We start from the raw sequence: 23,798 nt of genomic DNA on the forward strand, positions 1-23,798 counted from the left end.
TTGCTTGATCCGGCAGTACAGAAATCGTAGTAAGCTTAAATGGGTATATAGGTGCATAATGGTCTCCAAGCAAATCACCACCGCACATCCTCCGAAGCCGGCAGCTGACCGTGCGAAACAAAGCTGGACCCGGAACTTGCCTCATCATCTCATAAAGCCTAACCTTTCTCCTCAACCACAATTGTACCTCTCGCCATGATACTTACTCGTGCACGCTTTGGACCGCTCAATAGGCGTGTACCCCTGGTATTTTCCCTTCGCCAAATTCATGCTACTCAGACCCGCTGGGATGCCCCCCGGTCATCACAGCGAGCACCGAATAGCGGAAAAGACAAGATATGGAGCAACGCAGATGAGGCTGTTCAAGACCTTGAGGGAGGAAAGACTTTGCTTAGTGGAGGTAAGTAGCGCACGCTTGGATGTTATTTAATTTAATTTAATTCATACAGGTTTTGGACTATGTGGGACGCCGGATACACTTATCCAGGCACTCGCGCGGCGACCAGAAGTCAAAGGTCTTACGGCGGTCTCCAACAACGCAGGTGTGGGAGAACGCGGTCTTGGTATGGCTATTTTCGCCTCTAGTCGGATCTACATTCATTCCATCCGTGCGCAGGCAAACTTCTATACACCGGCCAAATATCCAAAATGATATGCTCGTACATCGGGAATAACAAAAACCTTGAATCTTTGTACCTCGCTGGAAAAGTCGCTATCGAACTTACGCCCCAAGGTACTCTTGCCGAAAAGATTCGTAGCGCCGGGGCAGGTGTTCCTGCGTTCTTCACGCCGACTGGGTTTGGAACGGCCGTCCAGGCTGGTGGCATGCCGATCAAGTATCGTGAAGGTACAGATGGTGAGATTGAGATTCCTGGCTTGGCCAAGGAAGTTAGGGAATTCGGTGGCCGTCAGTATATTATGGAACATTCTCTGTGAGCATCACACTATTCTTTCAAAACTTATTGGTCTATTGACTCGAGCTCGTAGGCCAGCGGATTATGCGTTCGTTCGGGTACACAAAGCCGATGCTTATGGAAACTGCCAGTTCCGATATGCGACTCAGAACTTTTCCTCCGTGATGGCCCGTGCAGCCAAGCTTACGATCGTTGAAGGTATGCCTGATTCTAATATTAGGCTTCTTCCGGGAAACTAATTCCTGTATAGCCGAGGAAATCGTGCCCGTTGGTGCTATCGACCCCCAGCACGTGCACTTGCCCGGTGTTTATGTGGACCGGATCGTTCCTGCTACCGCACCCAAAGAGATCGAGTTCAGGACAATCTCTCCCGGGAAAGATGCCGCTATTGGTAAGCTATTTCTTATTGTCAAAAGCACATACTGATAGCTTTGACTGCGATAGATGTCGACGCTGCGCTTGGCGAGAAAGGGGAAGCCCGGGAGCGACGAGAGAGGATCGTAAAGCGCGCGGCCAAGGAGCTCAGAGATGGATACTACGTGAACCTTGGTACGTCCTTTGAGTTGGAAATGCTAGGAGAATAAGCTCTGATATTTAAACCAGGTATCGGTATGCCCAATTTGGTCCCGTCGTTCTTACCCAAGGGCATTACTGTCCACCTACAGTCTGAGAATGGAATACTTGGGATGGGACCTTATCCTACTGAGGAAGAAGTCGATGCGTATGTTGTGTGAAACCAGCAAATTGTTCTCGTCCTTATATGGATTTGATATAGGGATATCATCAACGCCGGTAAAGAGACGGTTACATTGCTTCCCGGCGCCTCCGTCTTCAATAGCGCGGAGAGTTTCGGTATGATTCGGTACGTGGGTTTCGGCATTTTGCCTTGTCGTTTGACTGAGTAGGTTGGTTAGCGGCGGTCACATCGACGTTGCCATGCTTGGAGCCTTCCAGGTTTCTCAAGCAGGAGACTTGGCAAACTACATGATTCCACGAAAGGTGTGAAGTTTCCTGTTTATGAGATTCGGGGTGGGGATTTACGTTTTGTGTTTTGCAGATGGTCAAGGGTGAGTCGTATGCTCTATGCATGCATTCCAAGCACACATTGACGTCGTTGGATTGATGCTTTTCCTACAAAGGAATGGGTGGTGCGATGGTATGTGACATTTTATAGATTTCGCATTTTCATTTTACTCATCTACTAAATAGGATCTGGTGTCTAATCCTGATGGAACCAAGGTCGGTAGCATCCGCTTCACTCGAATCTGAGGGTACAACTGAGGTCATGGTATTATATAGGTCATCGTCATGATGGAACACGTTGCAAAGGGAAACAAACACAAGATTATGAAGGAGTGCGCACTCCCGTTGACTGGCCCCCGTTGTGTATCGCAAATTATCACCGACCTCGTGAGTTGATTTCTTTCAATGTTATGGTTTGGATAAAATTGAGACGATGTTTTGTAGTGCGTGTTCGACATTGATCGAAAGCAGGGCAAGATGACTCTTACTGAGCTTCAGCCTGGTGTGACGCTGGCTGAAGTGAGGGAAAAGACGGATGCGGATTATGATGTTGCGCCGGGTGTGAAGGAGATTCCTGCGTGACCCAGCCGAAATTTTGTATTTCCTTACGACGGATGAAATATAATTTGTTGCTCTATAATGCGATTCGAGCCTTGGTGAGGTTCGGATGAATTCGTGAAGTGCATGCAAGACACTCGATAATTGCGGACAGGTGATAATGTGTAATGAAGGAATGTGTAACATTTAAATCAAAAACCCCAAGACCCAAAAAGCTTGACACCAATGGGATTTGAACCCATGCGGTTTCCCACTGCGGTTTGGATTTCCTAAACACAGCGCCTTAACCACTCGGCCATAGTGCCTTGCTACAAGCTAATGCTTAACCAATATCAACAGCTATTTTACAAGATGATCGGCATCAAAACTTTTGAGATGACAGCTTAAGAATTTATTTGTTTTGGTCCACCACCCCACTCGGATCAACCTCACCCACCCCCTAAATCCCTGCTAAACATGGGATCCAGCTCGAAGCGCAAAGTGCGTTGAAATGGATTATTTACTTATTCTATTAAATCTGTTAATAAACCTCTTCAAGGCAGTAGTGTCGGCTCCCATAGTCCCAGAACCAAATGATGTGGAAATGTCCGACGGTCAATCCAATGCATCTGGCAATGACGAGTCGGCCATGAGTGAAAACGAAGAACAATCCGGAGCACCCCAGCCTGTCAAAGCACCGGGAGTATTCCATGCACCCACCACGCAAGAGCTGGTTGAGCTCCGGGAGGGAACAGAGCTCTTCAAATCAAATTCATTCAAGCTCCAGGCAAGTACATATTCGTTCATTTCTTAATTTAACTTGATCTAAATTACCGCAGCTAGAACAACTGCTTCGTGAAGTATCTGCGAGCGAATCTCAGCGAAGCATAGTAGAGAAGGTCCTGATGTCCTTGCACGAACATTTGATAAATTTGCCGTCGATCGCACCCTGCAAGCCACCAAGTACAATTAAAAAGCGGACCGCCGTTCCTTACCCTGCTCCTCTCCCATCCCAAGACTCTCAATGGACTGTTTCTTTTGAACCGCCATCCAATATCCAGCTGGTTGGGAGTTGGGCAAATGGGGTAGCAGTGCGTGGAAATGACAAGACTGGGTTCTCGGTTGATCTTGCAGTTGAAATACCCTCGGTGAGCAGCTTTACAGATACAAAAAAACTCGCCTTATTCTATCTCCATTTTTTTAATTAGTCGCTACTCCGCGAGAAGGATTATCTCAATGCAAGGTACTTCCACCAGAGGGCCTACTACCTTGCAATCATTGCATCAAGCTTATCGGCCAAAGGAAACCCTCTTGGACTGACATCCGATGATCTACATTATGAATCCCTAGAACACGACATTCGACGAACTACACTGGTTATCCTTCCCACAAAAGACTCGTCCTCCGACTTGGCCCGTTCCAAATTCCCCCTCTCCATCCGAATCATCCCCGTATTGCCCTCAAATAACCCATTGAGCGAGCGACACCTCGGACCTGGCCGCGCTTGTATACGAACCTCTGGTTTATCCGACTTGGATCCCGCACCTACGCCCCTATATAATAACTCCGTACTACTTAGCACTACACCTGTCTCTCACCTCTTGTTAATACACAACGCAAAGAGCCAAATACCTGCATTCGGTGATACACTTGCGCTTCTCCGAGTTTGGGCCAACCAACGTGGTTATGGGACTGGGACCGGTCATAGGTTAGAAGATTCGGCACAGCACGCGCGGTGTGTTCGCGGGTTTGGGTTTTTAGGTGCCTTGTGGGGTGCTATTATCGTATATCTGGTCCTTGGTGGTAAACCTGTGAAGGGCGTTAAAAAGCAGGCTCGTATTGGGAGAGGTTTGAGTTCCTACCAGTTGTTCCGAGCAGTTTTGGATTTCTTGGGTGAGTGTCTTGGGATACTTGGAATAAGGGGTGGCTAAATACTACATAGCAAAACACGATTTCGCAACGGCGCCCATATTTCTTGCTGAAAGCCCCGTAAGAACATCTCGTACTCAAGTTGACAAGGAACTTATAGTACTTTAGTTTGAGCTGGCTGATTGGAAGGAGCACCATGACGCGATATTCATCGATGGTAGTGGCAAGTACAACATGCTGGCAGGTGTGCCTTTAGAGTCACTTGAAATGGTGGGCCGCCCATTTCTACTACAAATTCTCTCTGACCCCTCCTCAGTTGAAGCTCGATGCTCAATCGTCATTATTGCTTTTGGATGAGTCCAGTGACGAGGCTTTCGAGGCTACCTTTTTGCACGATCTTCGGAACCCAAGATTGCGATTCGACTATTCACTTCGGTATGATCATCCCATAATATATCGTGTTATTACTAACCCTCCAGTCAGAGTGCCTCTGGATGGCGCAAAATCCAAGGTCGAGACCCTCAGCACTACTCTAGAATGGTCTTCCCGCACGAATGCGCTCATTTCTCAGCTGACTTCGATCATCAGAAAAGCACTAGGCACCCGTGTCAAAGCATGTGTTGTCCTTCAACCTGCTCCTACGCTTCGGCCTTTGTCCCAATCAACACCCAATTCTATACCATTTGTCGAACTCGGTCTTGTCCTGGACCAAACGGAAGCTCCCCGTTTAGTAGATTACGGGCCTCCCGCAGACGATTCAGCTGGCTCAGAGACCTTCCGCGCGTTTTGGGGTCCCAAATCTGAGCTACGGCGATTCAAGGATGGTCGTATCCTCGAAAGTGTAGTTTGGGAAGTAACCCACCCAGATGAACGAGCCCACATTCCTGGACGGTTGATCCGGCATATACTCCAGTATCACTTTGGGATAGAGCTTGCCCCTGTTCAGCGGACTATTTACGACGAGGTCGTACGATTACCATCGAGTGTTGTCAAACTTTATTCGAGCGTTGCCGAGAACCTAATGACGTTCCGACCATCGCAAACATCCTTTGACGCGCTTGTGAAGCAGATTAAATCCGCCGAAGACTTGCCATTGGCACTAGTGACAGCTAGCCCGATCTCTCCGAGTTTACGAGGAACTAGTGTTTTCTACCCTTGGCCATTGGATATCGCACGTTATGGAGCACTCCCAGACTCGATCAAATACGTCCCGCCTATGGAAGCAATCCTCCAACTCGAGAAAAGTGCTCGCTGGCCGGACGATCTTGCCGCTATTCAAAAAATTAAATTAGCCTTTTTTGTGGGTATTGCCGATGCGCTCCGAGCTCAGGACGAAAAGATTCGTACGGCAGTCGCCCTTGACTCGGACGCCACCGAAACAGACATTCATGACAATTGTTCACTCGAAATACTTGCTCCATCTGGATTTGCCTTTCGACTCCGGATTTATCACGATCGTGAAAAGACATTATTGGATGGAATTATCTCGGATACCAAGGCTGTTCCTGCGGTAGTTGCTGTAGCCAAAAATGCATTGCGCATACATGAGACGAGGTTTATACATACACCGAGGCATCATGCGGCCGTTGCAGCGCTCGGCCATCGCTATCCTTCGTATGCGCCCACAGTCCGACTTGTAGTTCGGTGGCTTGGGGCCCACCTGCTCTTGACTCACATTTCTCATGCGCTCGTGGAACTCATTGTCGCGCGCGAATTCTTGAGACCGGGTCTCCCGCCCACAAGTGTCCCAACCGCATTTGCTCGTGTCGTCCAAACGCTTGTAGAATGGAGGTGGAGAGAGGAGCCGCTTGCTATTCCGCTGTACTCTGCGTTGGACGAACAGGGTGAAAGAGACCACAAAAAGTTGTCCAAGGGCGCCGAAGAAGCGTGTCGTGCGTTGAGGGGAGAGGATCCTACGCTCAGTCGAGGCGCTTGGGTTGTTTCCACCGAGGAGGATGTGCGGGGGCTCAGATGGGGTAGTCCTAAACCTATTGTTGCAGCTCGAGTTCAGCAAATCGCCAAGGCTACTCTGGAGCATATCTTGTCTCACGAAATAATTGAAAAGGTACGCCATTATCCCTGGTATATCCATTACACTACTAATTACTTGTATAATTTTAGACCATTTTCCTACACCCCCTTACCGACTATGATTTTATAATACGCCTAAACCCATCCGTGCTTCCTCGATACGGAGAGAACCTCGCCGCAGACCAACGCGTGTGGACTGCTTCGCGAGGTTTTGCGAACAATCGTGAAGTTTCTTCGCCCCTTGTTGGGTTCGATCCGGCAGCCGAGTATTTGGCTGACTTGCGAGTAAGCCTTTCGTTCTATTCGTCTATATTACTATAGCGATATTCAACTTTCTTCAGCGCTCGTTTGGTCACCTTGCACTGTTCTTCCATGATCCGCATGGAGGAGACATCATTGCGGGGCTTTGGGACCCAAAACCCACTACTCAAGTCACACCGTTCAAGGTCCTGCTGGGGTACTCGACTAAACCTACGGACGGGGTGCGTTTTGGGAGTTTTAGCCCCATTAGTACGGCTAGCTGATTCGTACATTTAATAGGGAAAGGTCGTGTTTAACAAAAAGTCAGCCATCGCAGAGATGAAACTCATGGGCGAGGGTATGGTTCGTTCGATAGATACTCAACCATAGGGACTAGAGGACGGAGTGCTTTACGGTACATGATTTGCACCATTTTTGGTATCTAAAAGTATATTAGGGTATTATGCATATGAACAATGGACCGTACAACCAGTCACGGTTCTGCTTGTCTGGAGGCAGAATTGATGATGCTTTCAAGAAACTTTCATATTTTGGGCGGTGGCACCACGGTGGCCGGGGGTTCTCTCTTGAGATTATGCTTAAGTTCAAATGAGGGCTTATCGAAAGGCTGTGCCGTCGGTTCGAGTGTTCCTTTCCGCCATCTTCTGTAACAAGATTAACATTGGGTTATAACACTTTTATCTTCTAAAAAACTTCAGCCAACGTTGCTCCGCCAAATGATAGCTAAGCTCAACGCGGTTCGCCAATCGCTTCGCTCTGCACTAGATCAGTATCTGGAGATGTGCCTTGCCATCGATTACTCCTTTACGGACAACAGTTCACCTCAATACGGCTTCGAGCTACTAACAAACGCCATAGTGGATGAGCTGGAACTTTTCACTTCATACGAAAAAAAGCTATCACAAGCAAAAGCTGCCCTTGGGACAGCTAGAAATCGCTCTGCTATTGCGGTTCCGTTCAGTCGCCTTCCTAATGATATCCTCATTCGAATTTTTGAGCTGGTTACCACTGAGCACAGTTGCATCGCTCACAAACAAAAACAAGCAAATAAGTATATAGTTCCCAGATATCCTAGCCTCCTGGCACACGTCTGTTCCCGTTGGCGCCGAGTAGTCATGTCATCAACCTACCTCTGGTCACATATCGACATCCCTACGTTCTTTTCTCATAACAAAGAGACATTTGCTGGAATGGATGAATATATAGCTCAATCTGGAGCTTCGCTCTTGGATATTCACATTGTGGAGTTAGATGGTTTGGACAACCCCGTTTTGACGACACCAGGCCCGTTGACTCGGGTGCTTGTGCCGCTCACATCCCGAATTCGATCGCTTGAAATAGAATTGAGCGCACCATACAATAAAACGGGAGGATATTCTATCATGCTTTCTTCTTTCTTCTCCAACTGCACGCCGGGCACCCTCAAACGTTTGGCGATATGTCTGAACAATTCCAATGCACCCTGTTGTTTCATCGCCGCGGCGTTCAGCGTCCCAAAGAGGAATACCACTTCTTTTGGAGCTGCAGTGGAAAACGTAATATCGTTGTCCATTCCCGAAAAGACTCTTGAGGATCTCTGGTTTCCTGTTACTACGCTCGAGCTCAGGGGAGTATATCCTCGCTGGTCGAGCAAGGCATATTCTGGTCTGACTACACTTCGTTTGGGTTCCAATGGAGGATTTAGGGCCTCGGTTTCACAGGCAGAAATTTCTGCTATTTTGTCATCTAGTCCAAAGCTTCGCATTCTTGATTTCGGCCTCAATATTACCTACGCTTATTCTCCTGAAGAAGAAATAAAGCCTGTGGGGCTCGACGATCTGGAAGTACTGTTGACGGGAGAGCGAACCCCTGAACAGCTCGGCCGACTCCTTTGCTTGATTGCCCCTGGTTCACGCCCGCTGAGCATATCTCTTCGGCAATCCGCCGGGCGCCATCGTACTCGATTCAGCGCCGAGGTTCGGGACTTTTTTGCCCGCGCAAATGTAGAAGTAGTTGGAATGGCCGGCTCTTATGCTTACCAACAAGTTATTGAACTTCAAGAACTAGTGCCCGAGATGCGTGCTCTAGTTTTCAGTCGAATAAATATTCGGCAAATTGATTGGAACAGTGTGAGTCTCGGAGACCCCGAGACTGATTTACAAGACCTCTACGTGCTTCGAGACACAATGATTTCGCAGGATAACCTTCTCCGCATGGTAAAGGCTCACCGCATACACAAACTCATAATGGCGGAAGACGCCAAAATTATGGATGCTATTGGCCTGACCCCGGTTCTTGATAAAAGAACGATTCATGAACAACTCTCGGCCCTTGAAGTTGATCTTAAGCTCATCGACTCAGAAGAACCGCATCCCTTTCAAGAATGGGATTGGAGCTTTTGATTTTGCGGACGCAAAACATTGTGCATGTTTCCGGACATAGAGGGACATATATTCAACTATTCTACCAATACAACTTTCTTCTTACTAGTGCCGTTCTCGTATGCTATTTGCCCTTGATTTTGAAGTTTTTGAGCATATTCAGAAAAGATAGAGGGATATAATACTATGATTCCTCTGCGTACTGCACCCAACAGTATATTTTCGGTTGAGACCAAGTCAAAGCTAATTTTCATGCGTACACACCAATAACTACTCGCTTTGATCTTTCACGGAGGAAAAAAAAGACCTTGTGACGGTAAGCCAACCCCCGGATCTTACATTCTATCTTCTCTTCTTCGAAGCCCTGTCATGTATAGTGAGTGGATTCTCCCAAGAAAGGACATGTCAATTCGGTCATCTGCCGCCCAAGTTAGGAATTAATTGTGTGCTCGAACTATGAGGCTGATGGCTAATAGCCACACAACGTTATAGCAATATACTGGTGTTAGGGGCCGAGGAATTCCGACTTTGTGGTTCGCACGGAAGTCCAACTGCCGCTGTCAACGCCCCTCTGATCGAAATAAGAGCGGGGAATTCACTGGAGTAGGGTTTATGGGCAATGACGCACTGATATTTGATGGCGTTGAGTTCCGAGGCCCATATGACCCAATTCAGATTGATGAACGTATCCGGGACATGAAGGGTTGTCACGGCTTAGAAATTAACGAATCTTCAACCATGACTATTAAATGCGTAAATTAAAAGTGGCGTTTATTGAGTCTGCAAGTTCGATTTCAGAAAAGAGCTGCGTATGAGCCAGTATCCCATGGCGGTTTCGTAACTCATTGTCTGTATGCAACTAATACGTTTCTTGCTTGCGTACTGTTACAAGCTTCCGATCATGGCCACTTTATTTGAATAACGATTATACCTCAGATGTGGACGTCGATTCCTCTTACGAATTTGAAATTCGTGACGAACGTTGTCTTGGCACACAGAAACGTCGTTCGGGCGAAGCAGTATCCCCACGCATACATGTCATTCTACGTATTGAGATGACCTCTAGTGGGATAGAACCAAGCGACTACCCAAACACATCTTTCGGTGCCGTTGCCGTAATGTATTCTACAGGTCATGTGAAATATATTGTAGGTTACCATTGCTTTTAAACTGAGGATGTGAGAAACTGACCCACCAAACGTGCTATATAGTGGTCATCGACGGTTGAATGTGAATCTCATTGACTCCGAACCAGTACTCTCATTGTCTGACTGCCATGATCACTGCTGTGTCTCAACTTGAAATTGCCCATGACTCGCTCCTCACTGCGCTTAACCATTACCTTTCGGTCTGCTCTTCCATCAACAAATCTCAAGTATACAGTGCATCACCGCAAGGCAAATTTCAAGAGCTGATAGGCTGCGTATCCAACGAGCTAGCATTAATTCCAGATCTAGAAAAGATACTCCTCAAAGCAAGAGCAACCCTGGCTTCGACTCGGAACTGTGCACCTTGCATCGCACCTGTCAGTCGCCTCCCGGACGACATTCTCATCCAGATATTCCAGTTTATTACTGACGACAGAGGATGTAACGCCTATGACGATGGTAGAGCACGTGCCTGCTCACCGTTCAGATACCCAAGACTTTTGACGCATGTCTGTTCCCATTGGCGAGACGTCGCACTAACCTCGAAATCACTGTGGGTACACATCGATATTCCTTCGTATATTTCTTGCACCAAGGGCGCCATCGCCAATGTCAAGGAGTGTATTTCCCAAGCAGGGGCACGTCCCCTAGACATCCATCTCGTTGAACCAGACATCGACACACGACCCCCTCCGACTATTGCCAATCTAAGCCACATTCCCCAAATACTCGAACCCATCTCGCCCCAAGTTCGATCCCTAGAATTCAGGCTGGGAAAACCTCTTCGATCGCTCCAGTGTCCGGAGTCGAGTGCCAAGCGGTATTCTCATCTACTTTCCGCTGTTCTCAAGAATGCCACATTGGGAAGCCTTACGCGCTTAGCCATAAGCCTGGAAAACACGTTGCCCGGCTCCACCTCTCAGCATTATTTCATGGAGGGGAACGGAGGTGATGAAGATCACTCAGGCGGTTCACTAGCATCGAGAGGAAATATAGCCTCAATCTCGGTTTCCCAAAGCGACCTTGAAGCTCTGTTACTCTCGGTTACCAGTCTTGAGCTTAAAGGAATTTATCCCCGCTGGACAAGCCAGGCGTATCGCGGACTTGTAGAACTTCGCCTCAACACATATAATGGCGTATCGATGCCTGAAACAATTCTACGAGCAATCCTATCGTCAAGTCCGGGGCTACGTCGTCTCGATTTTGGTCTCAAAATTACCCGTACACCTCTAGACCTCGACTATCCCCCAGTGCTCTTGAGCGAGTTAGAAACGCTGGTTACTGGACAAAGGGGTCTTGAAGAACTTGGGTTGTTCCTTCGCATGATTAACCCTGGCTCACGCCCTCTTGCTGTATACCTTGATAAGCCTGGTAGATGTTCGTCTCACCCAGATATCCCTCGAGTTCCATTCAACTCCCATATCGAGGCTTTCTTTGCTCGCACAAATGTAGAGAGGCTTAGCATAGCGGGAACGTACAACTACTCTCAAGTTATCGAACTGCTTGGACTAGTCCCTCGTGCCCGTATGTTACTGTTGAACGGATTATGTCTCGGAAACATCAAATCCAACGCATGCATGGAGTTCTCGGGTCCACACCTCTCCCTAGAGAGTTTCTATTTACTCAATGGGGCTGTTATTGCCCAACATTTCCTAGCCTCGCTTATTCAATGGCACCGTATCCAGCGTTTTATAGTAGCAGAAGACTCGAAAGTAATAGGTCCCGATAGCCTGGACCTAGAAAAAAATCTGCCGTTTAAAGATGTGGCCTCACACCCCGAATTTACCGTGGCGTTAATTCCTCAAGGAGGGCGCTACCCGATGGAGCTCTGAATACAGCTCGCTAAACCCGCTTCCTTATACGAGCCTTTCACCATTATTAATTCGGACTCGGTTGGGAGTAATTCTCCGTCTATATCCATAAACCTTTAACTGGGCATGTAATATAATGTATTTAAACCAGTTTGTAGCATATATTCTAATTTTTTCAATGTACGTAATACTAGAAGCCTTTGGTATTAAGGCCAATGGAAAATAACACGCATGAATTTGGAGACTTATCATCTACCCGCTCATCCGCTATGGTCACGAGACTCAGACCGGCGCCCGACCGCGAGTCTGGCTCGTGGGTGGGCGGCCCAAACCAGCTCTCATGATCTCACAGGATGACGGGTGGGATATTAAAGACAGGTAAATGCGTGTTGCGACACTCGGTGTGTACGAGGCCGGACGGTGGAGGAGGTCGGACACAAGTCGAGATAGTATGAAGGCGGTAGTCACGTGAGTTGACACATGCTCCGGCTTCGTAGCTAAACGTCCATGGGAATAGCTGGAATAGAAGGAGCGTTATGTGGTGGCCTACTCGGGTTAATACGTGAGGCGAAAGTATTATAATATTTTTTCTAGCCAGAACGCGGTATGTTATCAATGGGTAAGGGGGTTTTAAAAGATTCCGACCGCTCCAGGGACCTTGGCGCCAAATTGGCGCATTGATATGTCGTAACCAATCTGGTCATGTGCTCTTCGATCTTTATCCACCTAACTAACCACTCTCTTCAGATTTATTGGCATAATGGCTGCTGAAGGATATGGGTTAGTTTACAATGGTATTTCTAAAGTTGTGTTTGACTTACCCTAACTTTGGCTTGAACGCGGACAAAATTTCCAGCAGTGAATCAAGGTAGGGTATATCACTCTTTTCATGGTCCCCTTTTCAGTGGATCAAATTGACTAATTGATACCGGTTTGCGAGCTCTGGCGATGGAATTAATTACATGGTACAAGATAACTTATCCTATCGCCGCACGCCATCACTCACATTTAGTTGTGCCAGGCTTGGCGAAGTAAATTGGCGGAAAACTGGTACAAACTTGAGGAAATTCAGAGGTGGGTATCGCTATGCGTAGGAAATCTCATATAAATGAGCTCATTTTATTCATACGAACGCAAGCGCACCAGAAAATTACCAAAATGCTGAAGTGATTGTCGATTTGCTTGTAACTCAGCTAGCAGAAGAGGCCGCATGCACTTTGGAAAACCGTAACCTTAGTTTAGAGGTACTTCTACAACTAGTGGATATACTAGAGTCACAGCCTCATTACACGGGAAGGGTACGATGCATTGATCTAGTGATTAGATGCCAGTCCCAAGCTGAATTACTCGTGGACGACGATTCGCAACGAGGAGGCTTAATTAGCAATCTAGGTACATCCTATCTAAATCGGTTTAGGCTATCAAGGAACCAAGAAGATTTAAGCACTTCAATCGCACATCACCTCAAAGCTTTGCAATCGGTTCCTCGGGAGCACGAGAATACGCCTATAATTATGCACAGTCTGGGAAACTCATACTGCACACAGTTCAGGCTCACTTACAATCGGAACGATATCGACAAGTCCATTGATTTTTATACCAAAGCTATCAATCTCACGCACCAAGGACATCCCTATCGAGCTGGCCAGATAGCGAGCCTCGGACAATCATATTGTAGTCGATTCATACAGTATGGAGAACTCTCAGACATTGAGAAGGCAATCGAACTTCAAAAACAAGGGTTGAAAATTGCAACTCCAAATGATCCGAGTATACATGGTTGGCTATATAATCTCGGAATCTCATACAAATCTCGCTTCACTCGTTTATGCGACCTGAAAGATGCAAATGAAGCTATTGAACATCTTACTCAGTCTATTGGTTACATGCCAAAGGACCATCCAAATAAGCCTGCCTCGCTTACCTTGTTGGGCGACGTCTATCAAAGCCGATTCGACCACGGGGGTAACCTCGCCGACATCAATCTAGCGATCGAGTACCAAACACGAGCCGTAGTGTCAATTCCTGGAGGGCATATACAAAGTTTTTTCCGACTAGGTCGCCTTGGTAGCTCGTACATGTCTAGGTTCAAATGGTTTGGAGCGGAGGAAGATATACAAAAAGCTATTGAACTGTTGGCTAAGGCACTTGCTCTCAAACCATCAAACTTGGAGGATATGGATTTACTGGTCAGTCTTGGCAATACTTATAGCCTGAGATTCGAGTACCTTGGACAACTAAGCGACGTGGACGAAGCTATCAATCACCTCATTCAAGCGGAAACGCTCGCATCCGAGCGTCATATAGCGATGTCCGATATATTAACCAGCTTAGGTAATACGTACTTCAGACGATTCATAAGGTTGAGAAGATCAGAAGATATAGACAAAGCACTGGAATACCAAGTCCGAGCTCTGGGCCTTCAATCACAACACTATGCTGGTGAAGGGCTCATTTTAAACAATCTTGGGACAATACATACGGAACGTTTTCGGTGCTCGAAAAAACAAGTGGATGCGAATAATGCTCTCGAATGCTTGACAAAAGCAATTTCCTTCATATCTGAAGATCATCCAGCAATGCCTGGAGTTCTTCACAGCCTGGCCAATTTATACATTTCTCGGTTGCAGCTGGACCCTACCCTGGAGGGCATAGACACCGCAATCAATTATCAAACCCAGGCTGTCGCACTTACTCCAGAGGGACACGCCCAATTGCCCAACTTTACCAATAGTCTTGGGCTGTTATACCATTACCGGTATGAGAAACAGGGCAAACTCGAGGATATCGATCAAGCCATTCACTGGCAGGCCCGTTCAGTAATGCTCACACCCAATGAGCACGCGAGAGTGCCAATTTGGTTAATGGCCCTTGGCAATTCATTTTATATTCGATCCTTCAACGAACGTGATTATGTTTCTTTCTCGAGCGCTATAGAATGTTATCGCAAATGCGCCCAACATTCAACTCTATTCCCAGAAATGCAACTAGAAGCAGCTATCAAATGGGCCAATTGTGTTTCAGATCCTAACGTACCGGTTCCCGAGGATTGGTGTTTGGAAGCATACCAAACCGCCATGGACCTTGTTCCCCATGTTGTCTGGCTTGGCACCAAGATTGGTAAACGATATACAGATGCGCAAAAGATCAAAGATCTCGCTTCGAATGCAGCTGCAGTCGCAATAAGAGCGGCAAAATATGACCTGGCTCTTGAATGGCTAGAGGAAGGTCGCTCAGTAATCTGGAATCAAATACTTCAACTTCGGGATCCTTTCGATGATTTAGTTGCTATCGACCCTTTGATAGCTGAAAATCTTCATCGAGTGGCTAAAGAGTTATATAATAATGGCTCAACTCTCGAGATGCATTCTGACCCGCTCAAAGATTTTGGAGCCCAGGAAAAAGCGATTCAAAATCACCATCGCTTAGCGGAAAATTATCAAGCGCTCGTAGCTGCAGCTCGCAAGCTTCCAGGGCTTCAAGGTTTTCTACGACATGCCAAGGCTTCTACTTTGGCCGGTGTGGCTCGAAGTGGCCCATTGGTAGTTCTCAATGTCAGCCGTTTTCGATGTGATGCGCTGGTTATCCGCCCAAGCACAGATCAGATCACGCACGTAGCTCTCCCAGAGCTTTCCTTAAATACAGTAAATTCTGCCCGTAACGCAATCGTGCAATCCCTTCGTCGGAATCATGTTCGGGATCGTGGGATGAAGCCAAGGCCGAAGGCCGAGGACGAGAACAAGGATACCTTTGAAGATGTGTTGGTTATGTTGTGGAAATGCGTTGCCAAACCTGTGCTTGATGCCCTCGGATACATGGTAAGTAAGATAACAATTATAAATACAGGGATACCTGACACCAAACTTATAGCCCAATACTGAAGAGCTACCTCGTATCACTTGGTGTGCTACTGGTGCACTATCGTTTCTTCCTATCCATGCGTCGGGATACTACGACCGACCGGATGCTAAACTCTCTGACTATGCTGTCTCCTCATACACGCCCACGTTGAGTATATTACTCTCTGCCATGTCATCTTCGTCCGAGTTGCCTCACGGAATCTTGGCTGTGGGGCAAGAATCAACTCCTAGGGCAACTCCCTTGCCTGGAACTAAAAAGGAGTTAGAAAATATCAAAAGGTACATCAACGAGCCACTAGTCTACTCGCAACTAGAGGGACACGATGCAACAAGCCATTCCGTTCTATCCGAAATGGAAAATCATGGCTGGGTCCACTTTGCCTGTCATGCACATCAGAATGCTTACAACCCGATCAAGTCTGGTTTTCTTCTCCACAAAGACACGCTTTACCTGGAACAAATTGCGCGCGTATCATTTCAGAACAAGGGGCTGGCCTTTTTGTCCGCTTGTCAGACGGCGACCGGCGACCAAGAGCTTCCGGATGAATCTGTACACCTTGCCTCCGGGATGCTTATGGCTGGTTATTCAAGTGTGATTGCTACAATGTGGTCTATTATAGATGAAGATGCGCCGCTTATCGCTGACGAAGTATATGCGCGGGTACTTGAAGGCGGACGCATGAATACGGGAGGCTCTGCGAGGGCACTACATCACGCAGTTTGTCGCTTGCGAGAGAAAGTGGGGGATAAATCGTTCACTAGATGGGTTCCTTACATACATATGGGTATTTGAGCGTCTCTTATGATTACCAATGTGTGGCTACTAGTCGGTATCGAGTCTGTATTGATTTGAGTATAGAAATATGGCATTTATTCTCTTGATACTATCATTAAGACAGTCGCTGCGCAGTTCGGCGAGAAGCTCTTAGCTACGAGCCCACCTTTGACCATAAGAAAAGTGTGAGTTGTTAGCTATAGGTGTCATATATTTTACGATCTTTCAAATGAGTTACTGGCTGGTTGAAGCATCGGCGTTGCCATTTTGCATATATTGATCATATGCAGTCTTATAGATCGCCGTGAACATACTGTTAGTATTTCAGTGACAAAGCTAACATTCAAGCTAAGAAGGCGTATATTCGCTGCGCATATAAACCCACATTTGTTAGAGTGTATTCGGGTACGAAAGATTCTCACAAGCTAAACAGGCCAATTACTTGATTATCACCGTTGACAGAAATATTAACAGTCCCATCATAGCTTGGCTTACAAATTAACCATCACATGCTACGGAGCACACCCGTAGCTCACTATTCAATCACCAAGGGAGTCATGTCAAGTCAATGCACCACCACAAATGGGCTGTGTCACCGCGGCTATGATCTGTATCACGTGATAGATGACTCGTTCATATCGCCGACGGCAACGCAGGGAGCTTATAAGTCGACCATCATCACACTCACTAGCCACATCTTTCCCCCCACAACAATGATCCCGCGAATATAAACAATTTTCCCAAGAGAAATCGTAGTTTAATTCACTTTCAAACCACTGGTCTGTTGAAATCTGTTATGTTCGGAGAGTCTGATTCCGAGTCGCCTCGCTTGTCATCGCCGTGGGAGGCTTTTTCCACTTCGCCTTCTCCATGTCCTGGACTCGCGTCTTCACTGTCTTCGAGTGCGAGCTCGTCTGATATTGAAGCTGAGCTTGCTCGGCGATTGCAGACTGAAGTCCCGAGGTTGGTGCCCGAAGTCGAGGAGGTCAGCCCGTTTATCTTGTTCTTGGCGATGATGTCTAATGTGATATACACATATATGCCTTTAGGGAAACGTCGAGTACAAACTCAAACTTACACCCTCGCCCGAACGCCTAACCCGGCTCATCACTCAGCTTAAATGGCGACTGCTCGAAGGAGGCGGCCAAGCGCTGTACGAAATCGGTGTCGGGGACGGGGGCCAACTCGTTGGTTTGCCACGACACGAAATGGAAGGCAGCTTGGATACGCTCGAGAAGATGGCTGGCGAACTGGGAGCGACGGTCGTGATTCTCAGGGAGATTGCTGTCCCCCACGGGGTCGGTTCCCATGTTGGATCGGAGGAAGCAGACGCTCGACTGCTTGCGACGCCTGATATCGCACGATCGACTTGTGCTTCGATCTCTGCTGGATCCGGGGACGATGAGCTTGAGGCGTTCTCGCTTGAGCTTGATACGGAGGACAGCAAGCTCGTGTCGACGTCATGGCACGCTCAAACTCAGGCCCGGTTGCCCGAACCAAATTGGCCGAATAAGGAGGGCCGAAGAGGGAAAAAGGCCGAGCATAAGAAGATGCGACGGGCGGTGAAGCGTAGTGTAAATGCGGCGTTTGCTACGCAGTCGAGACTCCCTCCAGGTAGCCTTGGTGTTCCCGGAGTGGTGATCCCTGATGCTGTTCCTCCTGCACTTGGTATCCCCGAAGTCGTCGTTGATGCTTCCCTTGCCGATCTCGATGTGGCTGTCCCCTTTGAGCCGACCCAACAGGTTCCTAAATTGGCTTGTGACCCAGACGAAGTGATTATTGTCGAAGCCCTTGTTGTTCGAAAATTAGCACTCGAAGAGGCGTTTTTGGACTTTGGTGGGTTTTCGGTGCTGGGATGAGGGTTCGAACAGAACACATGGTCTCGGTTTTCAAGTCTAATTAGCTTACGGGTTTGACCCTCTATTTCCCCCTTTTCTTCTCAGTAATGTATAGGCGGACGTTGTCTGTATCGATTACGATTACGTTTGCTTTCTGTATTGGTCCTCATGCTCTTTTAATTCTATTTTCTCTGGTGCCTTGTAGGTCGGATCGGCGATCGTTGTCTCTGCTTGAGTTTAAGATGAATTTCAAATATCCCATAGTGTGGGGAACGTCAACGAACACTGGTTCACCGAAGCCCTTGTTAAACCGCAACCACGACGTCAGATTACCAAGCTGCTCCTGATTTAACTTTCTTATTTTTTGACTATGCGACCGATGCCTATAAACTCTCAAAACGTCATCTGTAATTTTGTTATCGCAACCAACTGGTTTAACCGGTATTTGTATTTGTGCTTGTGTACATGAATGATCAGTGTACCTTGTGGTCAACGACCACAACACGATGCCCCCACGACGAATCTCCTATGTGATCCCGGCTCCACAAACACCTCCACCTCAACTTGAACTCCCAGCTGTTGGAGTCCCCCGAAACGGACAGACATCTCCTCTCTTTATTCCCGCCGACTCTCAGTCTGCGCATGATACACATGATACACATGAACCGGCCCGGAGCACATCGAGACCCTCCCATCCACAGCACCGCCTGCCAGTCTCGGCACTTGCGATTGACAAGAGCACTCAGCTCCTAGACCGCTCGTCGCCAGAGGGGATCCTGTATACGAGCGGTCGAGATGGCCTAGTTGCCGCATGGGAGTTGGGCGTTCCTATGAAGAGGCGGAGTACTCGGGAAAAGGACAGGAAGCGCCATTGGGAAGCCTTGACTGGATGGGACGAAGCGGATGACTCGAGCGATGACGAGGACGAGGAGGATGCGATCGGTAAACCTCCGCGCCCGAAACGGGCTCTGCCGCCGGTCGACGAGAACGGCTGGGCATACGAGGATAGATGGGAGGTTGCTGGAGATAGTCTCCAACCAGCCCAGTTTCGACAATCAGTTCAACTTCATACCGACTGGATCAACGATATTGTACTCTGCAATATGAACCAAACGGGTAGGTATGTTGACCCGATGCATGTGTATATTTATTTTAACACGTCGATCTTTTGTTATAGTGGTATCTGCGTCTTCTGATGGCACTTTGCGAACATACAACCCGCACTCTACCGGGACCCCCAACATCCTTGGAACGCATTCCGATTACGTTCGGTGCTTGGCTTATGCGCCCGGTCCTCGCTGGGTTGCTTCTGGATCATTCGACCGGACTGTCAAAATCTGGGACGTTTCTCGCGCGGTGGGGCTCACGGGCTCAAGGTTGGACTCTAGTGCCGAACTCACCTCGCTCTCGATGAGCGAGTCGGACCCCAAGGCCTCGATTTATGCTATTGCGACCGATCCTGCTGGAACGCTTGTCGCTGCTGGAGGGCCCGAGCGTGTTGTACGCGTTTGGGATCCTCGTATAGCTACTGGAGGGAATGCTGGTGGGGAACCTCGCTGCCTGAGCACTCTTCGTGGCCATACAGATAATATACGAGCGATATTGATAAGCGAAGATGGTCGTTATGTGAGTTTTACACTATGTGCCTGTGTGGACATGCTTTGAGCCTATGATTCTGATGGGCGTATTCTTGCGAGCAGATTTTGACAGGTTCCTCAGATGGTGCGTCTTGATCGTGGTCCAATTTCCGACTTCTGATACTGACTTTGGAATAGCTTCCATTAAACTATGGTCACTTCCGATGCGGCGGTGCATTCACACTTTTTCGGTCCATTCAGATTCGGTCTGGGCACTACATAGCACACACCCTCAACTTCATAATTTCTTATCAGGCGATCGAGCGGGCTGGATTTGTCGATTCGACGTAACTCAGCCGGTTCGCCCCCTGGGCAGCGAAACGTTCAACCCAACGCCAAGCATACAATACAATCCCACTAGGTCTCCAGTTTCTCCCGGCTTTGCGAGCACCCATACGCCGCGACATTCGATTGCGGGCACACTCAACTTGGCAGAAAAGGGTCGGGGTGATGAGATGGATTTAAGCGACGCGTTTTGCGTGGTTATCGGTCGGGCAGGCTACGAGGCTCGCAATGAAATGACCCACAGGTGAGTAGTACGTTTCTGCATGTTCACGCTTTGTTTAACTGGAAATGAAGTCATCACGAAACCGAGCGAGGCATAACTGCCTTGGCTTCCATGGATGATACCTGGGTTTGGACTGCGAGCGGGAACTCGAGCGTACAAAGATGGCGAAATGTAGGCGCACTATCTAACGCTGGAGAAAATTGGGGTAGCCGGGTTTCACCTGTTACTTTGAAAGACAATCAATCTGGCCCTTCTCCGCCTGCCCGAATGGGATCCCCGCCCCCTCGTGTAGGATCTCCTGGCCCGAGACCTCCACATGTTTCTCCTCCAAATTCGTCTTTTACTAGTCCCGGTAGAAAGCGCGTATCAATAGATGTTTCTCATGCGACAACAAAACCCGAGCCGGAAATCGCACCCGTAGCTGTCCCAGCCCGTATACCCTCAGCTACTTCCACGGTACTTCCTCAAACGCCCTCTGTTCTTGTGCCATATACGACTCTTGTCCGACTAGCGGAACCCAATCCCTTCAAATTAAATCCCCACGACCCGGAAACAGCCACGCTATATTCTCACTCGGGAGCTTCCGTTCATTGGAACGTTCATCGGGAGGATTTAGCCATGGGTTCTGGATTTTTCGGACTCCCTCCGAGCGGAAACCAAGGCTCTTATGCGAATTCACTGTATAAAGCACCTCCCTTGAGTCACACTTCTTCGCTTCCACTGGTTCAAACCACCTCTCCCGGCGCAGCGCCCTCCTTGAACCATACCACCTCCAACCTCCCCTTGACCTCTCCCCCACTCTCGCACCCGAATACCCTCCCAATCGCATCCGACGTCTCAGAGACTATTCCTCTCTCAGCCGCGCCCGCAGACGAAATAACGGGCAGCTACGGTCTCGTCCGAAGCGTAGTCCTAAACGATCGCGTACACGCCTTGAGCGTCGACACAAGGGGCGAAGTCGCGGTATGGGACGTCGTTCGGGGTATATGCCGGGGTGTTTCGTACTAGACAAGCACCAAGGAACAGGAAAGTCCAAGCTCAGTCCGCGAGAGGCACTCGATCTTGTTCGGGACCGGATCGAGGGGGAGTCCATGACTCCCGCGTGGATCAAGGTCGACACTCGGGTCGGGGACTTGACCGTTCATTTGGAGGAGCCCAAGTGTTTTGATGCCGAGGTGTATGCAGACGAGTTGAGCTGGGTGGATTTGGAAGGGATGAAGTTGGAGAATCCGCATGAGCATCGACGTGAGTCCTGCTTTGTTTGGTCTGCTATTAAGACACTTCATTGATTTGGTGTAGTGAATCTCGGCAAATGGGTATTGGTCAATTTGTTTGCCGGTGCGTTGATCGTATATCCCGTGCCTTGTTCATCTAGCCTTACTTTGCGAGAAAGAGTTCATCCAGGCAGAACGTGCACTCAGTGCAGAGCTTACCGCTCCTACACCTCGAGCCGCTGCTGCCGGCCTACCTTCAATGGCTGTACCCAACCTGCCTCCAGTAGACGAAGGCCAAGCAACTCAGGGAGATGACGGAATTAATTCGATACCTGCTTCACCCAGGCCGGTACCTGGTTCTCCATTGGCACCTGCTACCCCCCTAGCACTGGGAAGTGAGTTCATTTCAAGATGAATCAATTTAGCCCTGGCTGACACTTTACTAGGTATACCATTGGCGCCATCCAGTCCTGTCGTTGGAACCGGGCTCCGAACCCCACGAGCGACACACATCTCGCTCACCTCTCGACCGACTCATATTCCAATTCCGTCTCGTACCCGGTCTGCATCCGAGGCGAGTGTAGGCGGGTTTGGACTCGGACTGGGTTTGGGGAGCCCGACAGGTACGCATACTATCAATGTCCCAGGGAATATAAATTTGACTTTGAACTTGGTGCGGTGTTACAGGGTCTGGTCTAGGTTCAGCTACACTTGCTCCTATGATGACCCCTGCCATTCTTCCCGACAACGATGCTCTAGCGGCTCCCCCGCCAAACGTCCTTTCGCCGATCCGAGAGCTCCAGAGCCCTGGAATGCTACCGATTGGCACAATGTCACCAGGGCAAATAAGCCCTGGAGAGAAGATACCAAGTACTACTGGTACCACCGGCGGACCCAGCAATGACTATTTCTCCGCGGTCAAGGCTGGGAAAGAAAGGGAAGGTGCTGGGATCACTTCGCCGACCGAGCCCGTTACGCCTGGCGGTGGAGGACTAATGGGTCGTTTGAAGAATTTGGGCAAAGCAGGGAAACGTGGGCCTGTGGTTCCCGGGACTCCGGGCGGGATTAGTGCCACATTGGAAGAAACGGCGGCGACTGAAGTTGAGCCCGAGGTGGAAGAGAAACCAGATCCTGTACGTGGCTGTCTTTTTTTTTGGGGGGGGGGGGCACTGGCTTGGGTATACTGAACGTTGGTTATAGGAACGAATGAAACATTTGAATCATCTCTCCTCCCTGCTTTCCAGCCAAATCACGCCGCCTCACCCAAATGATGCGCCTCCCGTAAACTTCCCTCCGCATACGATCGTTACCATTTCGGAAATGACTGCGAGCGCCGAGGCTTCTGGTGGAATGGTGCTTTTCTCGGGCTCCGTCGGTGGTCTCGGTGTAGATGTAGAAGCGCTCGAAATGGCTCTTCCCGGTTGGCTGCTCGAGTACTTGCTTGCCAATCGGTTTACCTTGCCTCCAAGTGGCGCTGCTGGACAGAAAATGGGATTCTTGCTGCTTCCATGGAAAGGTGATAGAGATGTTTTACCAGAACTAGTCGGAAGGTGAGAATATCTTCGGAGTCAGTTTCGCACTATTCCTAACGACGTCATTTTCCGTAGTCAATCGCGCTTGACTGCGAGTCGATTCCTGAGAGTGTCTAAAGTCGCTCAATACGTACATGACAAACTGTTGAACGCCGCCAAAGAACGACAAATAAAAGAACCGACAGAAAACTCAGAGCCGTTGCCGGAGGAAAATATCGAGTACGAGGTGCTGTGTAACGAGCAGGTGCTGAGCGTTGGTATGACTCTCGCCGCCGTCAGGCAGTACGTGTGGCGAAACGCCGGAGAGCTCACAATGCACTATCGGATCAAAGAAACATGGAATGGTCTGTAAACGTGTATACCACATATTTTATTAAAAATAGATGAGCTCTGCTGGTAAAATACCTAATTAAATCCCAGCGCTAAAGTCTTCATGAATCACGTCTATGAAACATTTCGATTGGATCCTGCGCCCATTTC

General features: G+C 48.6%; 6 protein-coding genes and 1 non-coding gene across 7 annotated transcripts; 6 read left to right on the forward strand and 1 right to left on the reverse strand.

The window, feature by feature from the left end:
• Window positions 1-195: 195 nt before the first annotated feature.
• Window positions 196-2,519, forward strand: RhiXN_06041 (succinyl-CoA:3-ketoacid-coenzyme A transferase; the record flags this gene model as incomplete). The annotated part of the gene is made up of 14 exons (XM_043325857.1): window positions 196-400; window positions 450-563; window positions 617-932; window positions 988-1,112; window positions 1,165-1,305; window positions 1,359-1,463; window positions 1,518-1,635; window positions 1,690-1,776; window positions 1,829-1,913; window positions 1,972-1,981; window positions 2,054-2,070; window positions 2,124-2,153; window positions 2,214-2,324; window positions 2,382-2,519. The coding sequence occupies 14 exons, from the start codon at window positions 196-198 to the stop codon at window positions 2,517-2,519; spliced, it is 1,602 nt and encodes a 533-aa protein (XP_043181289.1).
• Window positions 2,520-2,712: 193 nt separating this feature from the next.
• On the reverse strand, window positions 2,713-2,800 carry RhiXN_12389. The gene has a single exon. It is a non-coding gene; the product is annotated as a tRNA-Leu (tRNA).
• A 151-nt stretch (window positions 2,801-2,951) lies between these two features.
• On the forward strand, window positions 2,952-9,016 carry RhiXN_06042 (U3 small nucleolar RNA-associated protein 22; the record flags this gene model as incomplete). Its single annotated transcript, XM_043325858.1, has 12 exons — window positions 2,952-2,975; window positions 3,034-3,265; window positions 3,318-3,622; window positions 3,683-4,367; window positions 4,417-4,463; window positions 4,512-4,613; window positions 4,660-4,778; window positions 4,827-6,408; window positions 6,465-6,659; window positions 6,716-6,856; window positions 6,915-6,977; window positions 7,334-9,016. The coding sequence occupies 12 exons, from the start codon at window positions 2,952-2,954 to the stop codon at window positions 9,014-9,016; spliced, it is 5,178 nt and encodes a 1,725-aa protein (XP_043181290.1).
• A 1,255-nt stretch (window positions 9,017-10,271) lies between these two features.
• RhiXN_06043 (F-box-like protein) lies at window positions 10,272-11,975 on the forward strand (the record flags this gene model as incomplete). The annotated part of the gene is made up of 1 exon (XM_043325859.1): window positions 10,272-11,975. The coding sequence occupies one exon, from the start codon at window positions 10,272-10,274 to the stop codon at window positions 11,973-11,975; it is 1,704 nt and encodes a 567-aa protein (XP_043181291.1).
• Window positions 11,976-13,468: 1,493 nt separating this feature from the next.
• RhiXN_06044 (CHAT domain protein) lies at window positions 13,469-16,607 on the forward strand (the record flags this gene model as incomplete). Its single annotated transcript, XM_043325860.1, has 2 exons — window positions 13,469-15,772; window positions 15,825-16,607. The coding sequence occupies 2 exons, from the start codon at window positions 13,469-13,471 to the stop codon at window positions 16,605-16,607; spliced, it is 3,087 nt and encodes a 1,028-aa protein (XP_043181292.1).
• A 778-nt stretch (window positions 16,608-17,385) lies between these two features.
• RhiXN_06045 (GTP-binding protein) lies at window positions 17,386-18,448 on the forward strand (the record flags this gene model as incomplete). Its single annotated transcript, XM_043325861.1, has 2 exons — window positions 17,386-17,574; window positions 17,639-18,448. The coding sequence occupies 2 exons, from the start codon at window positions 17,386-17,388 to the stop codon at window positions 18,446-18,448; spliced, it is 999 nt and encodes a 332-aa protein (XP_043181293.1).
• Window positions 18,449-18,933: 485 nt separating this feature from the next.
• Window positions 18,934-23,670, forward strand: RhiXN_06046 (WD repeat-containing protein; the record flags this gene model as incomplete). Its single annotated transcript, XM_043325862.1, has 12 exons — window positions 18,934-19,543; window positions 19,605-20,053; window positions 20,128-20,149; window positions 20,203-20,593; window positions 20,644-21,554; window positions 21,599-21,817; window positions 21,872-21,910; window positions 21,966-22,181; window positions 22,233-22,409; window positions 22,474-22,919; window positions 22,987-23,336; window positions 23,394-23,670. The coding sequence occupies 12 exons, from the start codon at window positions 18,934-18,936 to the stop codon at window positions 23,668-23,670; spliced, it is 4,107 nt and encodes a 1,368-aa protein (XP_043181294.1).
• Window positions 23,671-23,798: the final 128 nt, after the last annotated feature.

This window comes from Rhizoctonia solani, chromosome 6, assembly GCF_016906535.1.
Source record: "Rhizoctonia solani chromosome 6, complete sequence".
Taxonomy (NCBI): Eukaryota; Fungi; Basidiomycota; class Agaricomycetes; order Cantharellales; family Ceratobasidiaceae; genus Rhizoctonia; species Rhizoctonia solani.